Source organism: Centruroides sculpturatus, unplaced genomic scaffold, assembly GCF_000671375.1.
Source record: "Centruroides sculpturatus isolate CEXI.00-Female unplaced genomic scaffold, Cexi_2.0 scaffold1858, whole genome shotgun sequence".
NCBI classification, from domain to species: Eukaryota; Metazoa; Arthropoda; class Arachnida; order Scorpiones; family Buthidae; genus Centruroides; species Centruroides sculpturatus.
The window spans coordinates 38,228-64,269 of record NW_019386026.1 but is presented as its reverse complement, the minus strand read 5'-3'; the positions used below and the strand labels follow the sequence as shown (position 1 = coordinate 64,269).

Below are 26,042 nucleotides of genomic sequence, written 5' to 3'. Positions count from 1 at the left end.
TTTCTGTGACCCTATGTGACTTAACAACAGTTCTAACCAGTTTCACACAAAGACACAGCTAGTTGTTCAGAAAAACTACTGCAATGAACTGAAAACAATTGTAGCACCCTCCCAGAACATTTGTTATTCCATTGTTTACAAGAAAAATCTTTCAAGCTTTAGGCATAGAGTAAAACACAAAAAATTTCTGATTATTTTAGTGTATTGTGATTTTAAAAATTTTTGTTTCTATACACTATATAGTACTTTAGACGTAGTTTTAAGTTCTTTATAAAATACATGTTAATTGTACTTTATAAAGAAAGTAGTGTTGTGTTGTGTTGTGTGTGAAAATATTTTTAAATTGTATCTTTAAATTTCCTTAACTGTTAAAACATTGTGTATCTTTTACTACAGTGTAAGATAAGAATAATAAGCATATTTTGTACTGTATGCCATCATATAATCCCTGTTAATCCAAACTTTTCATTAATGCAAGCTTCCGCTGTCTCAATTTGTTTAGATTAATACAGCCATACTGTAATATATTAATCACAAAAACATAAATTTTTATTATTATTTTATTAAACCAACTTTTCAAATACCATATATAAATTTTTCAGCATTTTCAATTTTATATTGCTTATTACACTTTCATAATAACAATAAGCCTATAACATTCTTTATATCACATACTAAAATCCTCATTAGAAAAAAAATCTAGTATTGATTAAAGTTATTACATTGTATTAAAACGTTTATAAATCTAATAGATAATATAATTGTTCTATTACAATTTTAATTAAAGATTTATAAAATCTCTATAGGTAATTGTAATATTAAAAATTTAAATGTTTTAAAAATAAATTATGGTTAGGGATGTATTAATAATGATTTATTCATTGACTGTCTGCAATAAATGATTTAAAAATTAATATTGTTTTCATAATGATAAAAAAAACTTTCAATTTTAATGTATTAATATAATTTATTTATTTTGTAATGAATCCAAAAAACTAAAATATGTTTTATTTCAAAATGTTTGGTTACATCAAGTTATGAACTCAGTGTAATTAGAAATTATTTTATATAATTTCAACAGAAAGCAATACATTTTGTTTAGACAGTAAAAAAATTGCAGATGTCATATTTAAGTTATTCTAATGTTAATTTTATGCTACTAGATAAAATCTAGTAGCATAAAATTAACAAGTAACAAGGAAAGTGAAATACTGTATTAAAAAATTTTTTTCAAATAAAAATAATTATAATAGAAAATTATAAGAAAAACCACAAAAATATTTCTTTTTTAAAATAATATCTAGTATAATTTATAGGATTAAAAAAAATGCCATTTTTTCATTTGGTAGTTCATATGCCTTGTCAAACACTGTTGTAAAGTGAATTTAAGAAAAAGTTACTTTATTGAAGAAATACAAGGGCTACTTTTTAAATAAGGTCCATTTGTGAATGAGAGTGAGAATGATGTGCGTAGGTGCGTCTGCTTTGAGCATGCTTTGCACACATTTAGACACCATTTGCAGTCGTATCATCTGTCTGTGTGCTGAGCTGTAAAAGTTTATAATAAGAAAGTTTAAGAAAATTGAGTCGCCCACTGACTGTGAGATATGATCTGTTATTCGATTCTTGAGTGCAAAAAACTTGGCAGCAGCAGAAATTCACTGTCAGATTTGTGAAGTTTATGATAATAATGCTATGACTGACAGCAAAGTTCGAAAGCGGGTGAGAATGTTCAAGGAAGGCAGGTTAATATGCATGATGAGCCACACCCTGGCCGACCTTCTCTGATTTCTGAAGATTTGGTTTGTGATGTGAATAACAAAATTCGAGAGGACTGACAATTCACAATTTCAATGTTATCAATTGAATTTCCACAGGTTTCAAGATCAGTTTTGTATACCATTGTTTTGGAGAAACTGAATTATCGAAAATTATGTTCTTGGTGGGTTCCAAGACTGCTTTCTGATAATCATAAAACAAAAAGATTGGGCAGTGCTTTATCGTTTTTGACTCGATATGATCAAAAAGGAGATGAATTGTTGGACCACATCATTACAGGAGATGAGACTTGGATTTCTCACATGACTCCTGAGTCTAAGCAACAGTCAATGGAATGGGACACACATCTTTGTCAACCAAAGTGAAAGCCAAACAGTCCATTTCAGCATGGAAAATTATGGCAACTGTCTTGAAATCAAGCTTGGTAAATATCTTTCCACCAGATAATGAAGCAAGTATATTGTTAATGGCTGGCAATGGGTATACATCTACTTTTATTGCCTCTCTGTTTATAGTGCAGCAGTAATCTCTACATAAATGTACATACACTTCCATCTTGTTTTGCAAGTGTGAACCGCAGGGGAGAGGTAAGGGTCTCCCGGCTTGCATCACTAGTCAGGATGTCACGTCAGGTGAGTGAAGGGAGAGAATTTTGGGGTCGACGATAAGGTGAAGAGCGTGATTGAGTAAAGGAGTCTACCATATTTAACCAATATAACAACAATTTATTAAAATAAGCGAATTAGACATAGACTACACAAATTTCGTTTTTAAACCGCTTGATATCTCGAGAGAGTTTTCCGCTTTTCATACCTCTTATAGAGTTCCTTGGTCTGTTTAATCCGTGGAGGCACTTAAATGTTCAAATAAAGGTTTCTTTTATCCACAAGAGCACAAATTTAAAAAATTTGCGACTTTGGCGATGATGTGTTATCGACGCTCATGGATTGGAATTTGGCGGGTTCGGAGAATCGGCGCGATGTCGTCGGTCTGGCGTTCGTTAAGAGACTCCCCGAGAGGGGGTAAGAACTGTCTTTTATAGCTTTTTGTGGGGAATTTCCATCACGTAATCGGATGTTCATGAGTTAAAGGTTATAGGTGTTCCAGGGACTTAAAACAAGTGAAGAAAGTTGAATGTTAACTGTAAACTTTTCTGCAAGATGAGCTGCAAGTTCTGCAGAGAACAATGGATGTTGATAGTTATGACAGGAAGGTTTACACATTCCCGGCTAAGATCATTTTTTTTTCTAATTCGTTAGAGCAGGATTTCTGTTACAAAAATTCCGGATCTCACACAAGGAGTGACCCACTTGGAAGTTGTAACTGGTTCTATAACTCCTAATTGATGAAGTCAATTCAATTCTTGCTCTACCTTTGTTCTCAATGCAAAAGGAACCTGTCCTGCTTACATAAAAATAGGCTTTGCTTCTTTATTTATTGCTAAACTGACTGCCTCACCTCTAAATAAACCCATTTCTGAATTATTGAATAAATGCTGGAATTCTTGCATTAGATCATCTGCATTATGTTGGTGATATAGTGCGTCTATTCTGATTCCTAATGGTTCAAACCAATTTCTTCCAACAAGTCCCGGTCCATTTCCTTTAATCACTAACAATGGCAGATTTTCCTTTAATTAAATTGCACCCTCACCATTGTAGTACCCACTACCTCTGGATTCTGATCTGCCCATGTCTGTAATTTGACTTCTTCTGGTTATAACTTGTCTCACTGGATTTTAATTTCTTTTAAGGTCCATTCACTCACTACAGTGTACCCAACTCCTGAATCAATTTCCATCATGACTGGTATATTTTCAATTAATTTGGTATTGATTAAGATTTTTAAGGGTGATATCCTACTTCCACATATTTTGAATAGAGATGTATATTCCTCTATCTGGTTGGATGTCAAATTTTTATGTTCTCCAATCGATGTATGCTGGCTCTCTGGCTAGATACCTCTGTGGCCATCGGCCATATAATTTATAGTTTTCTATGTAATATAAGTTAGTCTTAGAAACTCTTTTGTTCTTTATCTTGATTATTTTCTAAATTTTCCCTTCTAATCCGCTTACCCTTTGGGTGGGATTACAATTTCGAAGAAAAGCCCGGTGAACAATAGGAGGAAGACCCAGGGGGTCTTGCAGGAAGGAAAGGGAACTCATTCTTGTACCAGGACGAGAGAAGGCAAGGTGGTAGAAAGGATCGTCCTCGAGCAGCGTGAGAGTGCGTGAAGTGAGTGTGTTACGGAGAGTCAAGAAGGGACACGTGGTGCAAGGAAAAGAAAGGACGCTGACGACCAAAGGAGTCACGACGAAAACAAAGAGTGGTATCTCACCCCAGTATTATACGTACGTTAGGAAAGGAAACCCGGGTATTTCTGTCTTGTTCTATCTTCTCTCCTATCTAATCTTTCTTTCGATAGTTATAAGTAGGTTAAGTTCTAGTTTTAGATCTACACGCGCTTGATTGTCGGGTCACATATAGCACGTGATATCTTTGTTGTAATAGACGGCAAGCCTGTACGAGTGTTTGTACTCGAGAAGTTGGGATCCATAAAGAACCTGCTTCGATTCTTTCTGGCGATAATAAAAGGGAACCGGATTTTATTTTATTTAATTCGTTTCTTTTATTTTGTGTCGGTCTGTTCGCGGAACCCATCACACATCGCTACAAGAATCACCACACCTCTTTCCATTGTGCCCCAAATTGGTTTCTTCCCTGGTTTGGAATTTTTCTTCTTCCACTCTTTTGTTTTGTGATACATGCTTTTTCTATGTACCCTTTGTTTCTTCAGAATTTACATATTACCTGAGCAATTCAGCAATTATTCGGGTTATGATTCCTGGTGCACCAAAAACAGCATAATATGGCCAGCTCATTTTCTGCCTTTAAGTTATATACCTGGGTGTTGTTTCTGTCTGACCCAAGCTGGCTAACATCTTTAAATGCTGCCACTGCTGCATCCAAAATGGCCTTATAAGTAGTGACCGTTTTTGCCAATAACACATGTTATATTCCTTTATTCCTTAAACCAGCTACTAGCCTATCTCTTAACATATGCTCTAGTGAGGCACCAAAATTGTAATTCATTGCAATTTTCCATAGTTTAACAACATAATTGTTGATACTTTCTCCCAGTTTTTGCAACCTCTGGTTAAATTTGAACAATTTGATGATTTCACTAGGTTTCAGGTTAAAATGGCTATCAAGAGCATTAAGTACTTCATTGAAGTTAACTTGTTTCTTTTGCGTTTCTTTTGGGACTATGAGTGTTACTACAAGTTTGTATAGAGTTTCACCACACACAGTAAAAAATAGAGCACACTTATCTTGGTCTTTTCAATCTGGTTTGCCTTCAAGCAAAAATTAAAGCAGTCCTTGTATGCTTTCCACTGGCTGTCCATCTTGAATGGTTTGAAATGAACTGCACTTGTTGATGTTCCTGGGATCGAAATTTCTGGCTTTTGATCTCAAATTGTAATTTCCACTGGTACATCTCTATTTTAATCCTCATTGCCAATTTTATATAGATTTTGTTTTTGACACTGTTTCACATAAAAACACGTCACTAATTAACAATTAACTTTATTCACTCTGGAATACAACTGACTGGGGTGACAACAACACAAGGACTCTCTCAGACAAAAGAAAAGTATGTTTGAATTTCCACCTTGACTTGATGCCCAGATCAAGTTACAACAGGAATCATGTCAAATTTCACCCTCTGAGCTTTTGCAAATCTCCACTAAGACTTCCTGAACCCAAAAAAGTAAAACAAAATTTCATGGATGTGTGTGTGTGTGTGTTGGCATCTATTTCATTTAATATTTAAAAATGGGGTAAAGATTAAAACACAAAACTTGGTACAGCAACTTTTGTACAAGAGGCATTGATTCTATTAAATTTTGATGGTGAAAGGTTTAGGGTCCATTTACACACAACAGTGACATGCCAGCACAGTGATCATTTTGTAACAGTGATGTCTGGCATGGCAAAGTGATGAGATTTACACACAACAGTGACGTGACCATGCTGTCGGTGAGTAGTCATGGACTTTTCTGAAGATGAATTGGCTATGATAGCTATATGTTTGGATGAAGAAAAAAGAAATGCAATTAAGAAAGTGCCACAATTGAGTACATCAAGCATGGATAAAAAGATCAACAGAATGGGAGTTTCATACTTTTTATAAAAAATTAATAGATGACGAATCTATATTTTTTTTAATATTTTTGAATGTCCCAACATGCATTTCAAATTTTATTACATAAAACAGAAATATTTATTTTGTACCCAATTTCCATGTATTTTGAATGAAATAAATCAAATAGAACAGGGTGTTGATGCACAATTTCAATTAAATGTTTATCATCCATTGGAAAACAAAATTTACCATCAATGAAAATATCGTTCTAATCAAATGTATTTCCATGATATGGTCACGCCAATGGCAAACAAATAGACTTGTTCGTCGCAGTGCCATGCAGTTGGCACTGCGACGAACAAGTCTGGAGGGTGATTTAAAACTAGGTCAACGATTTCCCACTGGCAAAAAATCACTGCACTGAGTAGACACTGCATGGTCATGTCACTGTTGCGTGTAAATGGACCCTTAGGGGTGGAGAGATAGAGGGTGGTCACATGTCATACCTCAAGTAGGGTTGGACTTAATGTAGATTTTACTTGTTAGCATTTACAGTTATTTATTTTTTTTTTTATAAAACTCATCTTTACCCTCATAATTAAGCATTTTTTGACATTTTAGAATAATTAAAACTATTATTTTTTAAATAAAATTTCATAACCAGGAAAATTATGCAACTCATTGCTAGATTTTTTTTATATTGATAACACTTCACAACTGGCCAAGCAGTGGTTGTACAAACTAACGACTCCCGGATTCAAATCACCATCCCAAACCATTGAAGCTGACAAACTAGTAAGGTTTAACCTGTACTTTACTAATAAGATTTATGAAGAACTAGATTTTAATCAGATTGGCCATGATTAGTATATTTTAATTTTAAAGAACTTCTGTAGATAATTTTATAATGGTATAGAAAAAATCAAATTTTTTGCAGCTTTTAAATCTACCTTCAAATAAAAATATAAAAATAATGAATACATTTTGCATTAAAAATATTTTGTTTTGTTAATTATATTTAATTAATTAAGAAAAATGTATAAAATGATTGTTTTCATATACAATACTATCACTTTAGAGAATAGAAATATTGCATCTGTATCCCTGATTTATTCTGAAGCATCTTACTGAAAAAGTCTACTTAATGCAATAAAAATATATTTTGAGATTTACTGTATAAAACTAGACATATTAAATAAAAGATATAAATAATAAATTAAATTTTAACATAAAATCTATATTTTAAACTAATAGCATTATCATAATTAAGAATTTTTTACTTTATTAGCTAAACCACATAAATTATTTTTTTGCTCTCTATTCTGCTCTTCTGTTTTGTCATCCATATGCAATGTAACATTGTTTCAACCATCATTCATGATGTGAATGGTGAATGCACAATTCCATTTTCATTAATTACAGTTGTTGCAACTATATCATAGCATTCATGGATAACAAAATAGAAGAATGCCAAATATGTAAATTATTTTATAAAATTTTATGCAATTTATAAAATGTTTGCAAAAAATCTAAAAATAAAATTAATTAATTACAATTAAATATATCATAAAATGCTAAAAATAAACACTTATCAATATTTCCAATTAAACATCAAAAATCTCACTCCAAGTTTACAACAAAACACCTTAACCTTCCATTATAATCTGTTAAAAAATGAAATTGGCCAATTGAAAAGTTGTTAGACTAGTTTTGTTTGCTATACAAGTATCCTTTGTAGCCTGAGGAGTAAAAACAATTTAGCCATTAGCAACAGAGATGGAGTGTTTTCAGAGCTTAATCATGTCAAGGTTATCAAGTAAGAGAAATTTCAGGAGAGCAAATTTTAATAATAATAAACAACACTTTTTGCCCACGACTATAAATTAGACAGAATTAGATAACCTAATAAATAGGATATAACAATTTGCAGGGCTTATCACACCAAGGCCGACAGAAAGAAGGACCAGAACTTTTATAAAAAAGGGTCTTTAATAATCACATTTCAAATTTAGGTAAGTATGCATTTCGGGTACAAGGACCCCTCATCAGCTTACAAACACATGGTAACAACTTAACAATTACAACACCAATAACCAGCCAATACAACAGAATAACCAACATATGCAGTGCACTGCATTTACAATTTCTCACTATAACCCATACACTAAAAACTAAAATATCAAGTATAAATTTGAATACAATGACAATGTGGTATAACATATTATCTGGGACCAGTAAATGTCTTAGTTTCTCCTACATTTTCCAAATTCTGGTAGACGGTTACACTATTAATAATAAATATTATTAAGTATATTAAAACACACAAAAAAAGGAAGGAAGCTAACAATGAACTTACTCTTATTAAAACCAATTGGTCTCCAGATTTTAACACAAACAAAATACATCTGATCTATAAGACTTTGTGAAGTCAACTGCTCTGTCACAGTGCATTTTACAAAGTGACGTGACTATACTTCCACATCTGTTCAGCATCCGTTTCAAGGTTAAGTGAAAACAATATCAATTGACCCCTCATGTAGCTTCAGTCCCATGTTCAGTCCCCTTCACCAACCCTTTTTTATAAAAGTTCTGGTCCTTCTTTCTGTCGGCCTTGGTGTGATAAGCCCTGCAAATTGTTATACTCTATTTCAGTGTTTTTCAACCTTCTTGAATACGCAATCCCTTTACAAGTTAAAAAATTCTGGCGACCCCCCTAGGTCCATATTAAAACTATATCAGTGATTTTAAAAACTATGTATTTTAATTTTCTTTCTGTTGAGACAAATTATTCTTGATTAAAATGAAAATTTCAGAAGAATTGACAATAATTTAACACACATAAAGTATGAAACTTCCTTTAATTATAACATTAGGCACAGTGAACTGTTGACTTTTTTTTTTTAGGACCTCAAATTTCAGCTTCTACTTTTCTATTTTTTATTTCTTTTTGCAAATCAGATCAACACTTTTTCCGCTATCATTTTCCGGGGTGGGCCGTAATTCTCACTGAAATTGTAGTTTTTTTAATGTAGTGTAGGATCTACAAACACTTGTCTTTTTCTTCTACCTGCAACCCCCCGTATAAGGCTTCGCGACCTCCCTGGGGGTTGCGACCCACAGGTTGAAAAACACTGCTCTATTTATTAGATTATCTAATTCTGTCTAAAGAGCTAATTTTATTGAAAATACAAGATGCAACTACAAAGTTCAGAACTAAATTCATACAAGTTTTTGACAGAAATGATTCAATTTAGTATCAGTTTTCAAAATAGACTCCTCCATAATCTATACAAATTTCTGCATGCTTTAGTAATTGATGTATGCACTCCTGAAAGGATTTTTTTGGAATACTGTGTAGTCTCTTCATTATAACCTTGTGGATTTATGCAATTGTTTGCCTTTCAAAGGAAATTTTAATTTGGAAACAGGAAGTGGTCAGTTAGGATTCACCAGACCCAGCCCCAGTTGACTGAAATTGTTGCTCTTTTAAAGCAAAAAAAAAAGGGTGACAATTTCAGTCAATTTAGAAAATCCAAGAGGCCAAGAGGAGGAAACTAAACAATATTTCCAAAAGACCCTTTCATGAATGCCTACATAAATTACTGGAGTGTACAAAAATTAGTATAGATCACAGAGAAGTGAAAACTAATACTAATTTCTTCCAAAAACTTTTTTATAAATTCAGTCTCCAAACTTAGTAGACATACTTTGTAGAAGGAATAATAAATATTCTTTTGTGCCAATAAAAAAGTTAAAACACAAAAATCCTAGGTTTAATTAACCAAGAACCTTTAGATATAACCAATGTCAAGAATTACAAATTTTTTTACACTAAATTAAAAAGTTATTGTATTGATAAATACCTTATAAAATTATTTAATCAGTTCCCATATAATCAAAATAATTCTTAAAAATAAAATTTCTTTGTTATTTTGTATATGATAAAATAAATTTTAATAATAAATTGTCAATTAAAATAACTTTTTATTATATTTTGTAATAGGGATATCCACAAACCACATAGTCCAGTTGAAGAAAATAGGGAATAAGTCAGTGGTTATCAAGGCCACTATAACAGAGGAGGGATACAGGACCATCTGGACATATAGCGTAGCTTCTTAAAAAAAATTATTCTAAATTGAAATATAGATGAATATCTGTTGAAAGTGTTTTATAGACATGATGTCATTCATGTGGAGAATCATATTAGGGAAAATATTAGCAGAAACTTCTCCTTCTTTGATCCTAAGGCTCATGACAGGTTGGGATTTCATCTGGAGTCCACACACTGCTGTAGATGCTGCTGGCCTTCCAACTACACTCATAATGCCTTAACATATATTCGCAGAAGCAATGTTGAGCAAGAGACAATAAATCAGCAATACTGATCAAGAACTGGTGATACAACAGCAGTGCTAGTCGATACAATTACACAATTGTAATTATAATAATCCCTCCATTGATGCAAGTAATTAGTTCCACAAAAACAGAATGTAAATATAAACCACATAAATGGAACCTTACAGAGTTGTTTAAAATAGGAATCTGTTTTATATTCTCAAATACAGTGTTTTATTGAAATAGAAAAGTTTTAACTAAAGCATTTTAAATATACCTTTATATAAAAGATTACTGATAACAAGAACCACACTTTTTGATGTAATTATCACTTATTTCCATAATATTAATTATTTAAAATTTAAAACATTTTAAACCACAGTAATAAAGTAAATTTACATAAATGGAGGGATTACTGTATTTGATTTAACTCATTATTATAAAAAAATTAATAAGAGATGAAATATAATATAGTTACACAATAGCATTAAAAATTCATATTTTATAGTTTTTATGTGAATAATTATAATAGTATAATACAAATTCTAAAACTTAAAAGAACTGAAACATTTAAAACAGAGAAAACATTAGCCACTGAACTTAAAACTGTTAAAATTGTTTTCTGTGACTGATCTACTGTTTTTTTTGTTTTGTGTATTTTTGCTTGTTCAGAGGGAGTTAAAACAAAAAAAAACTTTTGCTATTCTAATACTTGGTGTTTAAATTATTTGGGAGTTCAGCTTCCTTAGACTACAGAGTTTTAAGGGTAAGGATCATTTGGAGGTCATTTAAAAAACATTGGGATACATGGTTTCTGGATGTTCCCATATATTATTATATATTATTAATATTATATGAATGTTAATGTATTATTTGAACTTTGCTAATATAAAAATAAACGTTCATATTTATATTATTTAAACTAAGTACTTCACAGTATTTTTATGACAAAAAGTTTCAATTAGAAATCATAATAGTTTTTGAATGTCTTTAAACTATATATTATACTTTAATATCTTCAAGGTGTCTTCTTAAGATTAGTAGTCCATGTAATATTTGAGATTAACTATTCAAAATACTTTTTTTTTTTTAATCAGAAAATAGCCTATTATAGCATTAAAAAATATTTGTAATTATGTATTTTTTTATGATGAATAAAATCTATAATTACATAATCTACATCTTAAAACATTCAGGTCCTTGGTTTATAACTAATATTCAAAATATAATAAAAAATCATATATTATGAATATTTTAATCCAAAAATTATTTATTTCTTGAACGTTAACTCAAGAACTTTGAATTTTTAAATAAAGAAACTAAGTTATAATTTCAGAGTTCTTAAATGAATAATGATTTAATATACCATAAATGAAAATTGTTTTGATTAGGAGCTATCCATAAACTATATCTACATTTTTCTTGAAATTTTTACTCACCCTCCCACTTTTATTCCAGTTTGTCCAAGTTTCCATAACACCCCTCCTCTTTTTGGATATCCAACAAAACTCAACCCCCTTAAAACCTTTATCACTTTATGAATAATAGATACCTTATTTAAAAACAAAACATACAAGAAATTTTTAAATGAATATAATAAAGTGCATAAACTGTTTAAAATTTAATGAAATAAACAGACACCACAGACACACCCTTTCTCCTGGTCTAACCCCCTCTCCTCCAATGTGGATGTCATTTACGAACAGCCTTACATAAAATAATTTGCTAGAAAACATTAAACATTTTAGATGGCATCAAATATTGCTTTATTCAAAGCAAACTCTTCAATTATTAGAGGAAAAAAATTAATAAAAATATTCAGAAGATGACCTCTAAATAAATTTGCATCATAGTTAATATTTTCAAAAATCTATATACATTTCTACACACCGGTTAGAAGCTCGAGTAAGTAGGTTTTATTTATTTATTATACACACCCCGATGCGCATGAAGTTATATTCTATATATAATATTACGAACGGCAAAAACTTTTAATACTATTTGAATATTATTTGTTGATAAATCTTTTATCAAGAATAATTAAACAAAAATAACATAAAAATGTAACAAAATGATAGTCGACAGAAGCAGTACCAGCTCTAGCCATTATCTGCATCCCCTGCGAAAAGTTTCGGTAAGTCCCAGGCCCACCAATCGATATACTAGTGTAAATTTCGTGTCCATTTACTCTCGGTACTCCGAACGAACCTCGACCACACCGTTTAGTCATACCACACCTAGAGCAGGCACCAGAGTTTACGGACGGGAACAATTTTTCATAGTCACATTCCGTGAAATACGCCACCATCAAATTATTAAGATCTCGTAGTTTTTGAAGAACTCATTTGGATTAGCGACAGCATACGTACGTTCCTCTAGATATCAATCGACATACACGTTAAGTAGTCTCTCCATTTTAATAGCGGTAGTAGTAGTAGTCTCATCCACTACCGTATACGTAACTTTCGGCCAATCTTACGGACTTTTGCCAATGCAAATACGCGCGGCAGCGTCGGAACCGTAGCTCCGGTCGAGGACGGATTCAAAACGGAACATTTTACGGTACGCGACTACGAAGCATCGTTCCCGTCCATAAAACTCGAACCCCATTCCCGCGAACCGGGAGTTTACGGAAATGAATTTACAACATATTAAAGTTTTAATTTCTTTAAAAAAAAATATTATTTTATTGCTTAATTAATTTTTAATACAATAATTCTCAAAATTTAATATTAAATCATAACATTCGTAAAGGACTTAGGACAAGCAAAACACGTGTTTAAAGGACACGAGGTAAAGAAAACCATATCACATTAAACGTCTTATAATGATTATAATTATGTAATTATGAATTAGCCTGTGTTTTTTGTTATGATATTCGAATATGCAAACATGTTAAAAAAAATGGCATAATTTATGATTGTTAACGGTTAGAGAAAGGGAAATGTTTAAAAATTTTATTTTTCGTAATATTTTTATTTATTTGGTTGGTTTTTTATTCAGTTTAAAGAATACCTTTTTAGAAGCGACGATAAATGGCGACCGAGAAACGAAGCAGAACATCAGCGACGCATGCGTAATAAAACAGACGATTTTGGTGTATCTTTTGCAAGATGGCGTCTAGGTTACTCAAGTTTACTGCTGTTGTGAGAAAATTTGCCGGTCATTCGCAAATCGTAAGTTAAATTTAAATGTGTACGGAAAATATTTTATCAAATTTAAACTTTATAAGTAAATATTATCATTTAATCAGTTTTTATTATATATTAATTAAAGTTTGTTTATAAACTTATATAACTTTTACCCTAAAATATCTTCATAACCTGAAGAATTTAATATTTTGAGATTTTTATAAATAAATAATTTATTTTACAAGTTAAAAAAAAAAAGCTAATATTTCATTGGAACGTTTAAAAATTATATGGATGAATTTATATTAGTTTAATATTCAATTTTTCAAAATGTCATATTAAATTTCATGTGAAAAGCTTCTGTGTAACTGAAAAATCCTTATCACACACTGTACTATGTGTCCTGCCATAAGTAAGTATCCAATCATCCTTGGCTTCGTTTGAAGCGGTGCTATGACAAAAAGATTGGACTGCTATGGACTAGTACTGTACTGTCTTTAGCAATGAATCCTGATTCTGTTTGGGGAATGGATGACCGGCATGTTAGTGTGTAGGACCGCTGATGAGTGTTTTTGTTGTACGGTTTCTCCGACTTTTATTGTCGAGCGGTATGCCGTTTTTGTTGTTGGTGTGCTGGTCTTGTAGTTGGTTACCTCTAGTAGTGATGCAAAAGGATGTTGACCTTTTATGATGGTGTTGCAAGAAGCCATTTTCCAGCAATATCTCACATGCTTGTTTGGATGTATGCAGCTAGGGTTTCCGGGAATATCTTTGTCTTGTTGCCACACTTCTTTGTCTTGCCCAGTCTTTAAATTTCTCACTTATTGAGCATTTGTTGGGCCATATGGGACACCAGCTTTGGCCATGTATGAGTGTAAGTGATCTGGGCTGTGTTCAGTAATGCAGAATTCTTGCTCTACTTATGCTGTGATGTTAAACTTGTTTCTAACTACTGCCTGACTCCTCCCATCGCTAGAATTCTAGCTAGTTCAGTCAGCTTCTTTTATCTATGCTAACTTCTACTAGTGACACCATTGTTTTTGTCTTGTTGTACAATTTGCAAGATAGCTGCTTGTGTTTGACTAAATGTATCTTATTATAACAATCACAAAGTTATTCTCTCATTCTAAATCATTAACTCCTCCAAAAATGACTTCAAAATGTAAAATTATCATACGTCAATATAACAGATTCCGAATACATTTCATTCATTCATGGGTGTTCTGTTCTAGGACAGGTCCATGGAAAGCAATCAAATTATAGAATTTTCCTTCTCCAACATTCTCTATTTCAAGCTTCCTCTTTTATTTCTTTATAAGTTTTGCCTAGTAAAACATCATCTATCACATTTGCCTAGTAAAACATCATCTATCACGAATACATTTAATGGAAGATAACTGTCCATTTCATTGATTACAATTAATAATTGCTTCATTAATTTTATCACGGTCTGATGCAGCTTTCATTTGAATAATTTTATTGGTTACTTCATTCTTTTCGACCAGTTTGTTTGTGACAATTGTTGCAATCATAATTTTAACTTCGTCTACCATTTTGCCCAATTGTCTAACTAAGAATAATTGTTTAATGATGCTCAGAACATTCTTAGCTCCATCCACTAAGCCACTCAGAATTCTAACTTAGGTATTCTGCATTACTGAACCACAGCCCTGGTGGCAGTTGCAACATCTGTGGACAAATGTGTCACAGGATAGTGGTATACCCAATTGTATTGCTGCATATATCCAGGCAAGGTTGTGAAGGTTGTAAATACACCATCACAGTAATTTTATCCAATCCAGCAACAGGTTACTTCTCTGGAAAAACTAACATTTTTGATCTGTGAATTAAATGGTTTTAGTGAAGGTTTCTTTAAACTGTATTGTTGTTCCGTAAGAAAAGTCTTTTTATGACTGTGATTCTGATGAAATTTGTTCAAATTATTATTCACTTTTATATTAATTATTTTTAAGCCATTACTTAAGTAATATCTTAAACAAATTTCTAGCTAGAGGTAGATGATTTCTTAATTTAATCATGTAAAAAGATTTGAAAAAATTCAACAGTCTGGTTTATTAGCTTAATAATTGCTTTATTTGAATCTAAAACTCACAAAAAAGTTTTTTTAGTTAACTTCATATAAAGTAGTTTATTTAATTTGTATCTATAATGTATTTTATTTCTGTTACTTGGTTTATTGTTTTGCTTATCGAGTAATTAAAATTGTTTGTGTTGTATATATATAATTTCAATTGTGTTTAACATTTAAGACATACTTTTGTTTATATAAATGAAAAATTACTTTGCTTGTACAATTCTGATCAAAAGTATGGAATATTTTGTTATTGTTGTGGAAAAATTATTTTGATTCTGGATTAATCAAACTTACAAAAATGTTATTGAACTTTTAACTATTGGCAAATGTAATAGACATATTAAAATATTTACACATGAAATATTGTAAAGATACTTGCATAAATTACAAAGTTATAGCATTTTAAACAGAGTTGAATGAAAGGATGAAATCAAGAAAAACTTAAAATATGGAATACTGATGATTAATATTTTGTAAGGCCACCTTTTGCTCCAATTACAGCCTTAAGTCATTGTGGTAGTGTAGAAATAAGCTTTTTACACAGTTCTGGATCAACCTGTGACCATGATTCTTTGATTGTCATCATGAATTTTTCTATTGTAGCTCTTTTTTTAGACACAACTTTCTTCAGAACATTCAAAACATATTCAATGAGAGATATATCTGGACTATTGGCAGGCCATTCTAAATGCTGTATGTTATGTTCTTGAATCTATTGCTTAATTTGTCTAGTCCTATGGCATGATGGATTGTCATCCTGGTAGATATGAAATCCTCATCATCAAAATGATCTTCAGATGTTTTAACAACCAAAGGTTCTAATAACTCCAAATAACCATCAGCATTCAATGTACTGTTAATTAAGGATTACCATCTTGTTAATCTCTTTATCAGTTATACATCCCCAAATCATTATACTTTTACAAAATCTTGCTTATGAATTTAAACAGTCAGGATGAAATTTTTCATCTGATCTTCTGTATATTGATGTACTGCCCATCACCATAGCTAATATATATTTTTGATTCATCTGTGAACATAACTCATTTCTAGTCATTAACAGTCTGGTTTTTATGACTTGAATCATTTCAAAAACACTTTTTTTTTTTTGCTATACATACAAGGCTTTGTTTTAGCTTTTCTTGAGTGGTAATCTTTTTCTGCTAGCCTCTTCCCTACTGTAGTGCCCAATACATTAATACCTGTTTCACTTCATTCTAAATTAATGCTACTTGATGACAAAAATTGTTTTCTTTAACAATTATAAGTTAATCATCTCTTTTGGATTTAGATCTTAGTCTTCTAACTCATTGCTGATTTTTTTTAGAGTTTCAAATATTTTAAACTTTGAAATTCTTTTTAGACTGTTCTTTGAGAACATGAAATCATTTGTGATTTTCCTTTTTGATATATAGAAATTATTAATTGTTTCCTATCTTCACTTAATTTTACTATTAGGTATCATTATTACAACTTATTTACTATAATGACACTATTACAAACTACTTCTCTATAATGATGTCATTATATTTAATAATTTATTTACAAGGATATTATTCATTTTAGCATTTTAAAATCCAATATTTTTTTAATGTAATAATTATCAAAATATTCCATACTTTTATTTAACTTTTACTTTGTTTACATAAAGGTATTTGATAAATTACAAAGTTACAGAATTTTAAATTTTTTAACTTTGTAATTTATCAAATATCTCTCTGAGGTTAATGTGTAAATACCAGGTAAATACTTTAATATGTCTATTATATAGTAAAATGTTGCTAAGTTGGACATCTGTGGTGAAGATCCAAAGTGTCCAGGTTATAGAGGTGAGCATTTTTGCAGACGTGTACACCCTATACACATATCATATTTATTACACCTCTGTTTTGCTAAATATAATGAAAAAAGCATCATGTTTTAATGTTATCACAAAATTTAATGACTGAAATGCTTGATAATACTGTATATGTTACATAGTTCAATAAAGAATCATTAAACCAGCTTGTAACATATGAGTTGTAATGTCTTGTCTACACATACATAATATTAGTTATGCCAATATGACTTTCCATAGAAACATACTGATATGCTGCAAATGAGTACATTGTTTTTCCAGATGTTAATTTGATCTTAAATAATCTGCTTTAATTCTGCAATCAGTAGAGAAATATTAATACTTGAATATATTCGTTTTTACAGTAAACACATGTTTATTTTTGCTAAAGAATTATTTTACATGGAATTGTTGGAGATGTGTCAGTCTGGATGTTTTCAGTTCCTTTTCAGTTTCTCCCTTAATCTTAAATACCATCATAACATCAGATTGACAATGCAAATTAGAGCCATGGGAAGGCAGAGGCAGAGAGAGAGGAACATGCACAGAGAGGCAAGATGATGGGACATCAAGATTCCAAAATTGTTACATGGGTGAATTAATAAATTCAGTGAAAACTGTCACATATGAGTATGAAAGATTATATTAATAAAAAGTTTTTTTCTTTTTCTATGATTTTTAAATTTGTAACAGACTAATGAAAGGCTTATTCAAAAAGTGCCATATTTAAGTTTGCTCGGTGCCAAATGCTCTAGCCAAGATCCTAGTGCAAATGCATAATGTTCAAGTTCTGTAATATGTCTGAGGGCAGACTGATGGTTTGTTGCTTTCTGTTTCACTGCTACTGGTTCTACATCATCTGATGCATCACTTCCAATGTTTTTGAAATCATTTTGAAAATACTTTCTGATTCATTCCTGAAACACTGGAATAGCTTCTAGATGATATTCCCATTGAGTGCATACATCTGCAAGATATTTAAATAACTAAAGTGTCAAGCTGATGATCAGTTTATGAATATTCAATATAGCATCTTTGTAGGATTTTTGTTCAAGATGATAAACTGATATATTGGATTTCCAGCCTTTAAAGGTTAAGTGATCTTGTACTCTAATGGCCTGCAAATCTTTTGTGATGCAGCTTTCTGTGTATAAACAACTACACTGGTGCCATGATCTCAATCTTAATCTTGAACCTCTTTTCTTCCAAATTCTTTAAATATCTCTTTTCCTCCTGTACAATAACAATCTCTGTAATGCTATCTATTGCTCAAGCAAGCACGCTTTAATCTGTCACTAGTTGTCATTTATTACCAACTTGGAGGAACCATCAAGAAGTGTTTAAGATAAAGAGGTTTTTTTTTTAACTCTTTCCGCCCTGTGGGCATTAAGAGGGACTCTTTTAGCAAGCCCATTATGGGTTCGGCCAGGCCCACAATGGGGCTGCCAGGTGGTGAGGGGCGGGACTTGACATTCGAACGGACCACCCCCAAAAAATTCCTGGGGATTCTTTGATCCGTCCGGATTCAATCCCGGGTCCCCCAGAGCGGTAGGCTGCCACCTTCACCGCTCGGCCATCCAGCCTAAGATAAAGAGGTGCAAAGATATGATAGAGATGGTAAGAGATGTCCAAGGTATGGGATAGTGAGGTGTCCAGGTTAGGAAAGTAGGAATACATTATAAAGCTTATACTTTTGTCCAGTGCAAGGAAAAAGTATCCTAGTAGGGTGTCCAGCTTAGAGAGATGTCTGTGAGATAGCAGAAATTCCTATATTAGAATTAGTCTTTAATACCAACATGATTTGAGAGATGTAACGATTGTTGTTCATAGCTACCTGAGAAAGTCTCCCGTTACATTTTCTCGAAGGCAACCTGACGCTTTCTCATGAACTATTAACCTTTGCATGGCCGAAATTGTCCAGGAACATCGCCAGAGACAGCCAAAAAAGAGTCAGTCACCGTTTTAGTCCTCAGAGAGGAAAGGAGTCATTGCCCATAGGATAACCTTTATCAACAACCTTTTTTTTGTGTGTGTTAGTGCATGATAGAATTTTGACTGGATATTTCACCCCTGGATAAATCCTGAAAAAGCCTATAAGAAGAACTATTATCTTGTTCTTTGATTTGACATGACCTGATCGGAATATCTATTACCAAAGGTATTTATCACCACGTGAATCTTATGTGAACTCTCTCTCTCCGCGACGAAAACTTTGTCCAATTTATTTTTTATTAAATCCTTGTTAATTGTTAAGTGTAGTTGAGTCTCTTCCACATGCTCTCTCTCGATTGACTGACATTACGAATTTGTCTGACCACTTACAGGACCGCTCACGTGATGATGTGATGTAGTAATTGCCGTCTCAGCTTCCGTGTTTATTAGAACACAATGTGTCAATCCTGACAGGGCAGTAAAGAGGTGCCGACCCGAAAGGTCACATGTCCAACTTTCAAGGTTTTACTGTATTTGTACCATGTTAAAAGTTCAATAATATTTTTGTGAGTTTGATTATTTCAGGATCAAAATAATTTTTTCCACAATAATAACAAAATATTCCATACTTTGTTTATGGGTTGTATATAAATGTCAAAGCTCTTAAAGATCAAAAAATCATTGTTTTTTAATATATACAGTGGTGCCTCGTATAACGTACACCTCGAATAACGGACTTGCTGTTTGACTCGAACAACGGACTTTCCGTTCGGCAGTTACGTGAGGCGAACAATGGACTTTCTTCGAACAAGTGCGAATGATGTTTCCACTCTTTTGCCGTTGCCAATGACAATCTGCTATTTTTAGGATATATTAGTATTATTAGAATGTATTATTAGTATATCTGAAGTAGAAATGTAATGTAATATATGTTGATGATTTAAATAAACATTAAATGTAATGTAATATATGTTGACGATTCAAATAAACGAAATGTAATTGTGTAGATGCCGAGGTGGCGGGACGAAAAGAGGTTGTAAAAAACAAACGGAGCGAGAGTAGCTCGTAGAAGTGTTTAGTGATCTTAATTAATAAAGAATTATTCGTATCATATAATCTGGCAAGTTAAGTCATTTATAATGCATCATGGCTTCTAAAAAAACAGAAAGGTGATTTCAATTGAAACAAAGCAAGAAATCATCAGGAGTGAAAGTTGACAAAAACTTTCTTGTCGAATGGGGAGAGGTTCAGGAGTTTACCAACACTCATTATCCAAACAGAGCTGAGGCCAACAGGATCAATGATCTCTACGATGACACCTTTGTCCGTCATTTCCGACAGGTGTTAAAGAAGAAAGAGAAACAGACCACCTTGGTCATGTTTTTCAAGAAGCCAGCGGGCAAAAAACAAAGGATGGAACAAGAGAAGTTGACCCTGCAAGTTCCGGTAGCCTCTCCTGAATCTGACTCCGATTAAAAAACAATAAAAAAAGACCCGCTGCAATGTGTAAAAAGTCTGTATCTGTATGAATGTGTGAAGAAAGTGTTCCTCCACCTCCTCCTCACAACATCTGACTACCCAGCATAATTGGTGACTGCTCCATTTTCATTTTTTTATGGTACAGTACGGTTGTTTTATGCTGCGGAACGAATTATATGTTTTTACGTGCATTTCTATGGGAAAATGCGTTTCGTATAACGGACTATTCACTTAACGGACGTGCATCTGGAACGGATTAAGTACGTTATACGAGGCACCACTGTATTAGTAAATAAAACTATTATATATAGTAGTTTTTATACAGGTTTTGTGTTTTGTAAATGAATTATTATTTTTTAACTGAGCTATGGTATTTTTATTTTAAGAAATAGGATATTACTAAATATTATATGTAAAATTTTTCTTTTCATTTATTATTATTTAATATTTATTAGATAAAAAGGTATCAACATGCTACTTATGCTCAGACATTATTAAATATACCAGAAACAACAGTGTCCAAACTTGACAATGGATTACGAATAGCTACTGAAGATTCTGGTACATCCACATGCACAGTTGGTTTATGGATTGATGCTGGAAGTCGTTATGAGACTGAAAAAAATAATGGAGTTGCACATTTTTTGGAACATATGGCTTTTAAGGTAATTTAATAAAAATTATATATTATATATATAGTGCGTCAATTTATAATTTAGACATTTCTCTTTTAAAGGGTACAGCTAAACGATCACAAGTTGATCTTGAGTTAGAAGTAGAAAATATGGGTGCTCATCTTAATGCATATACTTCTCGTGAACAAACAGTATATTTTGCAAAGTGTCTTTCAAAAGATTTAGAAAAAGGTATGATTATTTTAAATTTTGGATTTAAAATTTATAAGAAAAGTTATATCGAAATATTTTCTCAAATTTTTTCATTTAGTTAATTCATCTAATTTATTTTTAAAAAAGACTAGTATAGAAAAATTTTATAAAGTGCATTTAACTACTTATTAATCACTAATCACTTTATGACTGCTGAGAAACATTTATTTAAAGATGCTCAAACTTTTTCAGCTTAATTCATATTTAACATTTTGAAATAAAATAATATTTTGTGATAACTTAATTTTTAAATGAGATTTTAACATTGTAGTTTACAAAATTAAAAAAAAAAAAAAAAATGCTATTTCTCTAAATTGATAATTCAGTTGTTGCTAAAATTTTTATTTTAAAAAATTCATAATTGCATATTTCAGTTTTTATTAAATAAAAAAAATTTTTTTAGATTTAAAAATAATAATAATGTTTTTTTTCTTAACAAAAACAAATAATTATTATAAAAATATTTACATAATATATTGAACTATAGAAAGTTCAGTTAGCAGATATTTGTGATATATGAATGATAACTACTAGTTATTTTCAGATCTACTTTCAGAATGCTTACAAGTAACTAGTAGTTATTTGTTAGCATTCAAAGTAAGAAAATAAATATTTTTTTCAAAACTTATTACTCTCAAAATCAACACAACACAAGGAAGAATAAGAAACAATTTTGACTTCCATTTATTGTTGCCTACATTCTGTGATCAATGACTGTATTGAAAAAGATATTTAATCTAACTTATTTTTAATAACCAATACAAATAAATACCTATTACTTTAAAGATTAGAGATGACTTCAGCACAACTTTCTTTCAACACAATAAAAATATAGGACTTTTTGTATAACCATTTTAGATTGATCCTGCATACAAGGTAATGACTAAATAGTGAAGGAATATTTATGCTTTATAAATTTCCAATTTAACATCTGAAAATTTATGAGAATAAAAACTCAATAGATGAAACAAATAAATAAATAATAATAAAACAAACAAATTCAAGTTCAGCAAAGAGCATTATCTGAGCTGTATCTGAGGCATTTGTTTTAGTCACAGAATATAGATTGGGATATCAGACTAATACTTCACTGTTTGATTCTATAACATTTTGATTTATGTTCCATTTTCAACAATTCTAACTGAAATGGACCTAAAAAGGCCAAAAATGTTTTTGCATATAATAAATATTTGACTAATTTAAGAAGCAGTGTAGATTTTTAAACTTAGGATTATTATACTAAAATTTAAAACTTGTTTCAAAGCATAATTTAATAATTAAACTTATTTTTAAGATAGGTTGAATAAACTTTTAAATTAATTTTAGTTGATAATTATCTTACTATTACTTATTATTTTTATCATTACATAGTAGTAGTTTTGAATTTTTCTGATAAAAAAATAAATGTTTTAAATAAAACTGTATTTTAAAATCATAACTTTTAAACAAATTTTTGTATAGCTGTTGAAATATTAGCTGATATCATCCAAAACAGTAAATTTGGAGAAGCTGAAATTGAGCGAGAACGTGGTGTTATTTTGAGAGAAATGCAAGAAGTAGAAACAAATTTGCAGGAAGTTGTGTTTGATCATTTGCATTCAGTCGCTTACCAAGGTACACCTTTAGGAAGAACTATTCTTGGCCCAACAGAAAATATCAAGTAAGAAAAATTAATTTGAAATACTAATTAAAAGTGTCAGATTTACATAAAATATTAATTATTGACAATATTGGCTATATAAAATTATAAAGTGATTCAATTTTAACTGTAAGATTTAAATTTAAAAACTCAAGCATAAAAAAATAATGAGCATTTTGAAAATCTATTATATAACTCAAAATAAAATTTATCATGAATTTTTTAAAAATGTATTTTGGATAAAAATATTATAAAATTCAGAACTTCTGTAGCGTTGAGATATTGAATAACAAAATCATGCCAAAAACGAAATAATTAAATGAAATTTGGTATGTATATTTAATGAATTAACAAATTTATTCAAAGTAACCAAAAAGTTATTTATTTCAAGAAATGTTTTTGGTCACATTTTGGTTATTTTTAACTTACAGACTATATGAATAATTTATATTTGTAGGTTATTTAGTTATTTGTAAGTTAAATTGAAGTATTTTTATTGTCCAATTTGAATTAATAATTTTAAATACACATTATTATGAATTTGTTTAAATTATGTATGTTCTATTTCTGAAATGTAATATTTTCAGGAGTATTTCAAGAGATGATTTAGTGGATTATATAAATAATCATTACAAAGGATCAAGAATTGTGTTAGCTGGAGCTGGTGGTATGCTGATTTTTTTTTCTTTATCAGTTCAAAACTTTAATTTGAATATGTAATCTATTAATCATTTTAGAGTAAAAGAAAATTTATTTACACAATTCTTTGTTTTTATCTCTTAAATTTTACTGGGATCAGCATATTTCAAGGACTCAATTCTAAAGTGAACAAAGACCATACAAACTATTGTAGAAATAGTTAGTTTTTAAGAATTATTATTTTATCTTTCAGAATATACTAATGGGGTACTGTATGAACTTAATGCAGGGTATAACACATTATCTATCTAAACATAAAATGCAGAAAAATTACAGATAACATAAATACAATGTAGGTAATAAAAGAAATTTTAACTTTGTTCTGCTGCAATTTGAAAAAAATTGTAGATCTATAAATTCCTACTGTCATCTGTCCATCTATCTTTCTTTAATCTTGAGAGCAGAAGTAGATAGATGAAATACAAGACCAGATATGGAAACCTTAGAGACAGGAGGCATCGATTGACTTTATATGAATTTTTGGAAGTCACATTATTTTAATTCAAAAGTTTCCCCTGAAAGCAGTTAATCCATTAACACCTGTTCTCAAACTGAGGGAGAAAAGAAGGTTTTGAAAAGAAACTGCTTCAAAATTTTAAAAAGTTGATATTTAATTATTAGAAATATTGTCGATTGTTTCTCAAATTCATTATTTTGTCTAATTATCATTTTAAAAATCACAAAACGTTTTAAAATTTAAATATAGTGATTGGTATTACAGTATAATATAATATCTGTCTGTTCCTTATCACTTTCTATAGCTCAACCCCAGTGTTTCTTATTCCTATCTTTGTCTGTTGCTGTTTATACATAATTCCTTATATAAACAATATTAGTTTTATATATGTAAATTAAATAGTTGTAAATAATTTAAAAATTCCGTAAAGGATAATTCAATAATGCTGGTGATACTTGCATTTTGCAAGTAAAGTAATATGAATTTGTAATGTGAAATAATAAATAAATCTTATTTAAACATGTAAAAATTAAAATTAATGCACTTTATACATTTATGTGAGAAAATAAAGAAATGCATGCAAAGTTACCTCTAACAATTAAAAAAAATTTCAGTGAACTGATCTTGTTTTGAATTGATATTATTTATTTATCTTATATCTATTATACAAGTAGCTTAGTTGAATTTTAAAAAGTTTCATATAATACATACGTGTTTTTGTTAAAAATTTTAACTTTTGATTCAATGAGCCAAATAGTCCTTTACGTTTGGCATTAAATCGAAAAATTGTTTTAACCCAATAATTACACATTTAAGGAAATCATCTGGAATTATACATTTGTGCAAATCTTTGTTTATGCACTCTCTTCCAGAATATAATAAATGTAAATTACAACCATGTATTTAATTAACATTTTATTGTTATTAAACATTTGGAATAATTTTATATGTATTATAATGATTAATTGGTTTTAACTTTAATGTCAACAGTCTAGTTTTGTTTAAATCTTAAACATAAATCGATACAAATTTTTGAAGTTAATTGTGAAAACTACATGACTGGATATTTTGGTTTCCTGGATAATTCAGGTATATATATTTGAAATATCTCTAGTATCTGGGTAACAAAAAGGCAGATACCTGTTTACAAAAATTTGTAATGTTCTGGACTATTTAAAATATACATGATGATCATTAAATTTGATATGTCATAAAATCTTAATACATATTAATAAATTTTATTAACAAGCATTTTTATTAATATATTTCAATTTATAACTAGGAATCAAGCATGATGAATTAGTGAAATATGCCGATAAGTATTTGGGATCTCTTTCAAATGAATACAAAAGTGGAATTCCAGAAGCTCTCCCATGTCGATTCACTGGAAGTGATGTGAGTATATGTATAAAAGTATCATATATATTATGTTATATAATCACATGAATTTTTAAAGATGAATCAGTGTTTCAAATATGAAATGTAATGAATTGTTCTAATTCACAGTTACCTTATCTTTATTAAAATGTGTTTTCAAGTGATATTTCATAACAATAAAATTTGAAAAGAAAAAAGTTGAAAATTTAAATTCACTTTTATAAAATCCAGTAATTTGAACAT

General features: G+C 30.4%; 2 protein-coding genes across 3 annotated transcripts in view; one reads left to right on the top strand and one right to left on the bottom strand.

The window, feature by feature from the left end:
- LOC111613185 (N-acyl-phosphatidylethanolamine-hydrolyzing phospholipase D-like) overlaps window positions 1-13,358 on the bottom strand; it is a 45,978-nt gene extending 32,620 nt beyond the window's left edge. Inside the window, exon 1 of one of the 2 annotated variants that reach the window (XM_023354532.1) lies at window positions 13,282-13,358. In XM_023354532.1, coding sequence (XP_023210300.1) covers window positions 13,282-13,329 — 48 coding nt within the window. In that variant the 5' untranslated portion in view covers window positions 13,330-13,358. The remainder of the gene's footprint in view (window positions 1-13,281) is intronic. The other variant, XM_023354533.1, reaches the window with a different exon arrangement.
- On the top strand, window positions 13,291-25,883 carry LOC111613186 (mitochondrial-processing peptidase subunit beta-like). The gene is made up of 6 exons (XM_023354534.1): window positions 13,291-13,442; window positions 21,196-21,405; window positions 21,477-21,606; window positions 23,089-23,287; window positions 23,854-23,933; window positions 25,705-25,883. Exons 1-6 carry the CDS (start codon window positions 13,380-13,382, stop codon window positions 25,866-25,868), a joined length of 846 nt encoding a protein of 281 aa, XP_023210302.1. The 5' UTR covers window positions 13,291-13,379; the 3' UTR covers window positions 25,869-25,883.
- The last annotated feature ends 159 nt before the right edge of the window (window positions 25,884-26,042 follow it).